The sequence below is a fragment of the Montipora foliosa genome, chromosome 5, assembly GCF_036669935.1.
Source record: "Montipora foliosa isolate CH-2021 chromosome 5, ASM3666993v2, whole genome shotgun sequence".
In the NCBI taxonomy this organism is placed as follows: Eukaryota; Metazoa; Cnidaria; class Anthozoa; order Scleractinia; family Acroporidae; genus Montipora; species Montipora foliosa.
Genome location: NC_090873.1, coordinates 3,842,827 through 3,852,826, shown reverse-complemented (window position 1 = coordinate 3,852,826; position 10,000 = coordinate 3,842,827). Strand labels below are relative to the sequence as shown.

The 10,000-nt window shown below is 37.8% G+C and overlaps 2 protein-coding genes across 2 annotated transcripts in view; both read left to right on the top strand.

The window, feature by feature from the left end:
• The window catches only part of LOC138003413 (uncharacterized), a 38,846-nt gene extending 35,163 nt beyond the window's left edge, over positions 1 to 3,683 (top strand). The window contains exon 13 of the mRNA XM_068849473.1: positions 1,087 to 3,683. Within this exon, the coding sequence (XP_068705574.1) occupies positions 1,087 to 1,234 (148 nt within the window). The 3' untranslated portion in view covers positions 1,235 to 3,683. The remainder of the gene's footprint in view (positions 1 to 1,086) is intronic.
• A 1,820-nt stretch (positions 3,684 to 5,503) lies between these two features.
• LOC138003410 (uncharacterized) overlaps positions 5,504 to 10,000 on the top strand; it is a 20,775-nt gene continuing 16,278 nt past the window's right edge. Inside the window, exons 1-2 of the mRNA XM_068849466.1 lie at positions 5,504 to 5,942; positions 7,349 to 8,759. Of these exons, the coding sequence (XP_068705567.1) occupies positions 5,622 to 5,942; positions 7,349 to 8,759 (1,732 nt within the window). The 5' untranslated portion in view covers positions 5,504 to 5,621. The remainder of the gene's footprint in view (positions 5,943 to 7,348; positions 8,760 to 10,000) is intronic.

The window sequence follows — 10,000 nt, the reverse complement described above, 5'->3', positions numbered from 1 at the left end:
TTCTAGGACAGTTGGCACGCGTTACAAGCGAAACGAGTTGCAACAATCTGAAATCATATCAAAGGTGAAAAATCACATTTTCGGATTTAAGGGTTTTGACGATAACGTGAGCATTCAATTCGCTCTCTTTCCTTCAAAACCCTTGCGTACCAATCGAGTTAAAAGATACTTTCCCCACATACGAGATGGAATAATCGCGAAATCCTTAGAATAGCCTAAAGTTATATTTTAAGGTGGTTTTTGTCGCCTTAGCCGTCGTCGTTTCTTGATCAAATTCCATAATAACTAATCATTTACCGGAATAGAGCTTTGTAGACCCATAGAATGGAGTTTATAAAAAATAAAATAGGCCTGCGGAAGGAAAGTTCACAACCACGGTGCCACATCGTCTTGAAAATAAATTTCTCAATTTCTCTAATCCTTACCTCTGGAATTTCCATTTGACCACTGCATTATTAGTGAAGGCAAAGTGAGTGTCGAATATTTGAAAAATTAGTCTGCGAGGCCTAGTTGCGTATCGTTGTTGACAAAGACCTTTCTCGCGCTCAGCCAGAGACTAGATGACATTACCTGCATGAAGAAACATGGATGGAGAAATCTTGTATTCGAGTACAGTAATGAGTGATCACGTGTTTTCATCTCCAGTCGTTTTTCGTTGCGCGGAAGTGACATCGGTTAGTGACCTTTGAACCTGAAACTGGCCAAAGTGAAGACCTGCACAATGAAGTCAACCAAAAGCCTCTTCTAAACACGATTTGGAAAGCTGACGTTTCGAGCGTTAACCCTTCCTCGTTCGCTCTGACGAAGGGCTAACGCTCGAAACGTCAGCTTTCCAAATCGTCCACGGTGGTAATTCGAGCTTTATCAAAACGTTTGATAAAACTAAATTTTCCTGTTTCACTCTCCCACCGACACAGCACCACAGTTTCTTTAGAAACTAGAAATTTGTTTTTAAACACTTTGGTCCACTTCTCCGCAGACCAAAACTATTTTAATGTCATAGAACTTCATCTCACTACAGGTATTAATCATCGCATAGGCAAAACATTGTTTAAGGTTACTTCTTATTTTCTTGATTGTTTTCAGTGCCATCGAGGAAGCAAAAGGCTCTTTGTCAAGACTGAGTTCAACTGATGAAAAACAATCACAAGAATCCGGTTTAAGCGGGCAAAATGAAGCATTCACAGATTGTAAGACCACGAAGTATTGTCCCCAACCACAAAATGTTTCTTGACGAGATGTATTTATCGGTTATATTTATAAATCCAGCATTCTTACAGTTGCCGGTGTTGGTCTGGCACAAGATGACAATAAAGAGATTTTTCATCGCTGACGATCAAGACAAACGGCAAACATGGATCATAAAAGCAAAACAAAACAAAACGAGCTCATTTTGTTGCCTGTTTGTGACAGATACCGATCACAAGAAAGAGAAAAGTTAGGATCAGAGAATTTTCTCAGTCCTTTTATGACAAGGCGTTTCACGTAAACGCCTTGTTGAATCTCTCTGTAATATTTAGTCTCCCTGTCTGGAATGAAATCCCCTATTAGTAACCTTAAAAAGAATATAAAACTGTATTCCTTAAGCCTAATTTAGAGAATGCGTATTTCTCATGAACTTCTGATATTTTGTTGGCATTGTCCCATGTTTAGTGAACATATTACCATCATCTTAATATCTACAATGTCTCAGGATAATAATACGGTTTGCAAAGAACAAGCATCGGTATCTATCGAAGGCCGACCGTGCCTTCCGAACACTATCCGAAGATTAGGACTATACCTGCACTCACTGTTACAAAGTGCCAACATAAGTAGCTTCTGAACGAGTAGTAGCCACAAAAAAGTTTCTTATCTCAGTTATTCTTGAAGTTATTTTAGCTTTTTAAATAGTATGTTTTTGATAGTCCTGTTTTATTATATTTCATTTCTTACTTTGTATAATCATTTAGGAGGGCAACTAGTTTTCTGTGCTTTCAGTATCAACTGAGACCAACCCAGAGAAAGCTGACTTTTCGAGCGTTGGCACTTCGCCAGAGCGAATTGACGAAGGGTTTCGTTCTGAGGCTTTGATGACAATTCGCACTGAAACGTCAGCTTTCAAATTTCTGTATGGTGATCAATTTACCATATCAGCTCAGTTGATAAAACCATTTGTGTATTACACTTCCCCACCGACGCAGCAACAGTTTCTGTAGAAACTAGTCTCCTTAATCAATTTAGACTCTACTTTATTTGTGATTAATTAATACAGAATGAGCGACAGATCTGTATGATCATTTACAATGGCCAGGCCTTGGCTGGAAACAGAAAGTTAATCGAGGGACTGGTTATGAAACCTTAAAGGTCCACCTTCAACCGACAGGCTTTTCGACCGTTTGTTTTTGTTATGGAAATTCGTATTTCTTATCGCAGCGATCTAATTGGATGAATCTCGCATTCGGGTGGACTTTCATACACGAAAATTGTTCCGACGCACACAATGCCCGTAGGTAGAAGGTGGGCCTTTGAAACCTTCAAAAGCCAGAACAATGTTGTCGCAATCGATGTTGAATTGACCGTGACAGTGCACAGTCTTTTGTTTTCGCTTCGCACGAGTTCGCAAATTAGTTGCGCATAATTTTATTAAAAGATTTGATTGGTTATCTTCTCGAAAAAAGGTGTGTTTGTGCACCGTCGAGGCCAAAAATACAGACAAAAACACAAAACAAAAAGACTTGTTGAGTTTCATAACCATTTCAATGCACTAACTATACTGGAAATTTCCTTGTGAAATCAATGTGTAATGCAGTAAGCTAAAGGAACTTTTAAAGTCCGAAGGACACTTCTCGGTTAACGTAACGGTATACCGGTATAACAAATAATGATAACAAGAAGAATAGTTTTTTTGAACGACTGTTTTACAGCAGTTATCAGTCAGACCCGCCCTCAAATGTTTCCATGACAATATAGTCCTGTGAAATGAGAATAAAGTCGTTGAGGGGCGCGTGTGACTGGTAATCGCTGTAATGCACAAAGTATTTTTGTCGACGAATAGCCAAGAAAGAATAGATGAGTATTTGTCTTTATTTTACATTTACATTTAAAATATCCAAATGTGAGTTAAAAAGAATGTAAAGTTTGAGTAGAAAACGTCTTTCAACATTCAACTCGGATACCTTAGCGATCTTGAATGCTAGTACTGTGGGTTGCAGGTGTAGCGAAATGTTTTCAAGCGTTGAACGCGATTTCAAAGAATGAAGCGTCATTTGTCGGAAAAACAAATAAACAAAATGTAGGTGACCAAAGAAAGATATGGATAAAAAGGGTATTGCAAAAAAAAAAAAAAAGAAAAGAAAAAAATACACAACGTGTCTAAATGAATGGAGCAGAACCAAGTACAGATCTGAGCTTATTGACGAAGCCTTGTAAATGGCGGCGACGCTGAAAGTGGCCACCTCCGCTGCTCAGTCCACTTGTTCGTCATACTGTTCTCATAGCAACTGCTTTGCATGAATTTGAGATTAAGGTTTGTATTAAGTTAAAGGCAACTCCAACATCGTTTTCATTCGAAGGTTACGGTAACCGAGTACTTCGTTGTATAATACTGGTTTTCGCTTTATGTGTGCAATAGATAGAAAGCGAATTTTTAACGGGGTTTTTTTAATCATTTTTTTGGTTGAAACCATTCGTCATAATCTTAAAGTGCTACTATGACTAAAAAATCAAGTCTTCATTTTATTTGGATTTCAAAACTATGTTAACTAAACACTATGTAAACCACGTTTTAAGTCCTGATTTTAAAAAAAGACACGCACCTTTTTTTTAAATGGAATTTTCCAACATAATGGTCCGCCATCACTAACTTCAAAATCTTGAAAGAGCTGGATCGAGGAGAAAGCTATTAAACTATTAAAATAGTTTAAGAATGCAATGCATGTGTACGCAGCACGGGCTTTCAGACTTCTAAACTCGTGTTTCACATACATAATAAGCTGCCTTTGCACGTTAAAATTTCAGCAAATGACGTCACTTTCCCCTAGATCCTACCCCTCTGAGGTCCAATCGGTCAGTTTTGAACGTGAGTAATGACGGAAGCGAAATCCAAAACTTACACTCAAAGTAAACAGCCTTTGAATGAGAATCAAAGCTCAAAATTTTGCCCGTCAGGTCAATCAGCAATCACACTTTCAAAATCTGTAAGAAAAAAGGAAGTGATTTTTTTTGTCCAGTAGCACTTTAAATTAACTCTTTGACTCCCAGGAGTGATTAGGAGGTAAATTCTCCTCACAATTTCAATCAAATATCAGACAGTATTGAGAACGAAGATTATTATCAGTGTTTTGAGGTGTGATCTTCATATAACAGCAAATTCTCATGCCTGCACAACAACGACATCTATGGTACTATTTAAAAGAATGAACGTTTCGATCTTGGAAATGAAAGGGCTGAAGAAAATTTACAAAAAAAAACGTGTAATGAAATGATTTTTTTCATCCTCCAAAATCGTTTATCAGGAAAACATCACCCTTTTAGTTTATCTTAGAACGGCCGTGAGGGCTAACTCTGGTCTATCTTTTTTATTCGCTATACAAAAGCATAGTTAATAAAGGGACTTGTTATGAAACTTTAAAACATTCAAAAGTGAGAACAACGTTGTCGCAATCGATGTGAAATTGACCGTGACATTGCACAGTCCTTTGTTTTTGCTTCGCACGGGTTCGCAAATCAGTTTTGCATGATTTAACCGAAAGATTTCATTGGTTCAGTCTTCTCGAAGAAAGGTTGTTTTAATTACTCCGTCAATGCCAAAGATACAGACAAAAACATGCATGAAACAAAAAGACTTGTCAGGTTTCATGACCATTTCAATGAATATACTATGACAAAACCCAGTCAATTTTCGGTTCGAGAGGCCTTTTTGGTCCTGGACTGACTGATCTGTAACAAGAAGCTGATCATCGATTTACATCGTTCAAAAGGACTGGCATGAACTGCATATTTAATATATATATATTTAATTTACATTTAATTTAATTTAATTTATAATTTAATTTATAATTTATAATTTAATTTAATTTATATTTAATTTATATATTGCTTTTATGCATGTGTGTGTGTGTGTACTGTGTGTTTTATTCTTTTGTATCCACTTAATTAATTAGGTAATTTCTATATGTTTCCAACTGTTAGGGCAAGGTATTAGTTTAACTATTTTGCCCTTTTCTCATTAAGTCTTCATTATACTTCTCTGTAAACCTGTTTATGTTTTAGAGAATAAACTGTCTGTCTGTCTGTCTGTCTGTCATGAACTGCCAATTACTCCATCTGCATGGGTTGCGCGTACCTTTCAAAATCATTCCATCAAGTAGGTAGAAAACCGTGAGGACGAAAGAACTCCAATTTAACATGAATCACTGACGGATTCTCAGCCAAGCGCGCTGAGGTGACATACTGTCTACATGTATGGTTATCTGATTCAACATCTCAGACAAATATTTTCAAATATTCTTTGTTATTTTCTGACAGCTTCGAATTAATTGTGTTCATTGTCTGTTCCAAGCTACTACTTCCGCATAAATTTAATTTAAGTAAATATCTTACGTAGCAACGCGGTTGCATCGAAGCGAAGATAGGGAAGTATGGCGTTGTCGAAATCACCCGAGCCAGTATCGGCAATCGAAGGTTTCCCTTCCAGCTTAAATGAACTAATGAGAGACGTCACCAGAGATTTGGAGGATAAAGAGCTCGAAGCTGTAGTCAAGTCTGTAAAGAACACCTTCAAGGGATCGTTCGAGGCTCAAGGAGACCAAGATTTGTATTCGTGTCTGCTGCTTCTTGCGAACCAAGGGCTTTTGTCTGAAGAAAATCTTATACTTTTGGAGACCTTTGTTGCCCACAAGGCATCAAAGAAGGAAGGAATTAAAGAAAGGATTGAGAATTTCAAACGCAACCGTTCGAAGGTAACTGGATATGAAGTTTTCGAGGTGTCGAAAACACATTTGTTTTGTAATATGCATGAATGTGATCAGCCGTGCAGATCTCTTCTTTTTGGTTCCAGAGTTTCGAAGCAAGCAACCGTGGACAATTTTCCTGTCGGTGTACGTTGGATCAGTGGCTTGATCTGATCGGCGTTATTTCAAGTTGAGAAACTAAATATTTTAAGCAAGAGCCGATACAACGTAGATTTGATTTTAGTGATGTACTATATTTCGGCTGGCCAAACCAGCCTTCTTCAGGTACAATGAGAGTTTACATTGAATTGCTTCTATGTACATATATATATATAGTAAATGGATGTTGACGTAATACTGGAAAAATGTGATAAAACATGGCAGTTACAAAGATTTTGAATTCAAATACTAAGAGTCACGGAAAAATAACGGAAATCACTAAAATAATAAACTGAAATCTAATACGTTTCTTCGCGGATAATTGATCCCAACGGTCTTAATATCCGCGAAGAAACGTATTAGATTTCAGTTTATTATTTTAGTGATTTCCGTTATTTTCCGTGACTCTTAGTATTTGAATTCAAAATCTTTGTAACTGCCATGTTTTATCACATTTTTTCCAGTATTACGTCAACATCCGTTTACTATATATATATATGTACATAGAAGCAATTCAATGTAAACTCTCATTGTACCTGAAGAAGGCTGGTTTGGCCAGCCGAAATATAGTACATCACTAAAATCAAATCTACGTTGTATCGGCTCTTGCTTAAAATATTTAGTTTCTCTTCTTTTTGCTAATGGCTTGATGATTCTAAAGTAAGAAAGAATATTTTCAGACAGTAAAAAGAGTTATTTCGTAAGAAATCTACAGAAGTTCTTGACTGACTCGCATTTACTTAGATGGAAGCCCGCTTTGCAGCTCCTTGGCGTATGGTAATTGCGTATTTATATTTGCGCAGCCTGCTATTGTTATTGCGCATTCGTTCTGCGCATCTCGAGATACTCGGGTTTCCTATGGATGGTGCTTACTAATGCAGTTAAAATAAACAGGTGTCTTTTTTTAATTAAGGCTTGAAACTTGAGTCACTTCGTGATAAGTTAACATAGTTTTGAAATATAAAGAAAAAGAAGAATTAATTTTTTATTATAGTACCACTATAGTATTTTAGGGACAATGATATCGGCAAGCCAAATTAGTCTTTTTTTTTTCAATGTCACGAGTACTGTGAGGTAGCTCTTTACATAAACTTCAAAGCTTCTCTGGGTTCCTTTGCCTATAATGTACATATTTCTTATTTTATGGCAAAATAATAAACTGGACTGAACTGAACTACTGCGGGTCAGGTGTAAAGTTGAACTCAATTCTTATGACTGGGATTAAATTATTTTGACATGTTATATCTCCCAATCAGGTGACAAAGCCAAAAGATGAATTAAAAGGAAGAGAGAGCGATTTGCAGGATATCATGAAAAAGCTTACAGGGACTACACTTTTCCTTAATCTTTATGGACCAGGCGGGGTTGGAAAAACAACTATTGGCAAAGAGCTTTGCATTAAATGGCCAGGGAAGTCCATTTTTGTCGATTTAAGAGAAAAAAGGGAAATGAAAGACGTTTATTTCCACATCATGCTTGCCCTAGACAACGAGAGGACGGTCATTAATTATGACGATAATCCGGTTATTGAACGGTTTCAAGAGCTATTAAGAGAAGGAGAACATGTACTTTTGTTCCTTGACAATGTGGAACAGTTCTCTGGTGCTGTCAAGAGCGCTCCCGTATGTTTGATAAAATTCAGTGGCTTTCTCCACAGGCTATGTGGTCTTCAGGACAGTAAAAGTAAGGCGCAAGTAAAGGTCGTGTTACTATCAAGAGAACCGTTCCGAATCGAAGAAAAAACTAGCAATGAACGAAAACAGATTTCTCTCGAGGGGGTCATGAATCACAAGAAGATAGAGCCTTTGGAGGCAAAGATTTCCACGGAAATTCTCCAAGGAGCCAGTGGCACTTCCTTGAAGGAAAGCAATGAAATGAATAAACTGGTGAAAATGTGTAAGGGAAAGCCCCTTTTTCTCAATGGCCTAGCAGCAATTCTTAGACAAAAGATAGCTGACGTCAAAACGCTTCTTGGAGCCATAGAAGAAGAACTCATAGCGACCACACTCCAAGACAATTCAGTCCCATCAGTAGAAGATCTCAAGAAGGATGGCGATAATTGGGACTATGAAAGTGAAGGAGTTGATCAGGTGCAACTCTCTTGCTTCAGAAAGATGTTCTTTTTCCTTCCTAGTGATAGGCTGCGACACACCGCCATTGCTTTGTCACTCTTTTGTAGGCCATTTACCTTAGAGGTAGCTGCCTCTGTGCTGGATGCAGAGATGTCCGAAGCAACCATCCTTCTTGAAGGTTTGAGGAATAGCGAGTTACTTTCTCTGAAGCCTGATTCTGAGGAAGGCCATCTGGTATACGATATTCATCCTTTGATGCGAAGCTTTCTTAGAAGTGTTGGAAGCAGTCGTGTCTTTGAGCAGGTCTACACCAAAGCCAGACACAGATTTTCTCAACTGTATATTGAGAAAATGAAAAATTGTGCTTCGTTGTTAGATAAGGACTTCATGGAAGCGTTCGAGCAATTTGATCGTGACAAATCTAACTTCGAGCTTGCTTTAGATGTACGATTTAAAACTGACTACGAACTCGTTCCGGAGGAACGTAATTTCGATATCATGGTGTGTTACTTGTTCGAAGCAATGTTTGACGAGGGTCAAAGGAAAAAAATTTTCCATTCGTATACAGAGGCAATCGACGAAGATGGGGAAACAGGTGAGATGTTACTGATTTAGTGTGAGTCGCAGTTAACTTATGAGTCATGAGAATAGGGCTGGATAAAGCAGGTTTGAATAATTGCTAATTAACAATTAGACCCGTAGCCCGCAAGGGCTACGGGTCAATAGCCCATGAGGCGAAGCCCAGGCCATGAGGCGAATGCAGACTTTGGTCCAGACTCCAACATGGCTGCCGTTTCTTTGTTTAGGGGCTCCAACATGGCGGCCGTGACGTCATGTGAGAACCAAGAATTGACCGCTCTTTTCATAGGCTTTGCAGGGCCCATCAAACAAATTACTAAGAAAAACAGAACGTATTCTTCAAGTGCCACTATGATTAAAAGTGACTCAGATTTTGAAATTGTGTTTGCTTAACACCTGACTAGCAAAATTTTGAGCTTTGACTTTTATTCAAAGGCTGTTTACTGTAGTGTAATTTTTGGATTTCACGTTTTCGCTCACAGTAAAAACTGGCCGATTGGACCTCAGAGGTTTGGATTCAGGGCAAAGTGATGTCATTTACCAACTAGCTTAAAATTTCAGCGTGTAAATACAGGTTATTATATATGCAAAAGGCAAGTTTAAAAGTCTGAAAGCCCAAAACTCCCATGGTGCATATTAATTCTGCTGTGTACACACGCATTGCATTCTTAAACTAGCGAGTCTTTGACTTCATTTTATCCGATTCAGCTCTCTCAAGATTTTAAAGTTAGTAATGGTGAACCATTAAATAGGAAAATTCCAGTTAAAATAAACAGGTGCCTTTTTGAAATCAAGGCTTAAAGTGGTACTATGATCAAAAAATCATTTCCTTTTTTTCTTCAGATTTTGAAAGCGTGTTCGCTTAACACCTAACTGGCAGAATTTTGAGCTTTGAGTTTTATCCAAAGGCTGTTTATTTTGAGTGTAAGTTTTGGATTTCATGGTCCGCCATTACTCACGTTCAAAACTGTCCGATTGGACCTCAGAGGATTGGATCTAGAGAAAATGACGTCATTTACTCACTAGCTTAAAATTTCAAAGTGTAAACGCAATTTATTATATATGCAAAACACGGGTTGAAAAGTCTGAAAGCCCGAAACTCCCGTGCTGCATATTAATTAGGCCGTGTACACACGCATTGCATTTTTAAACTAGTGAGTGTTTGACGTCATTTTCTCCCCGACCCAGCTCTCTCAAGATTTTAAAGTTAGTAATGGCGGACCAATAAATAAGAAAATTCCAGCTAAAATAAACAGG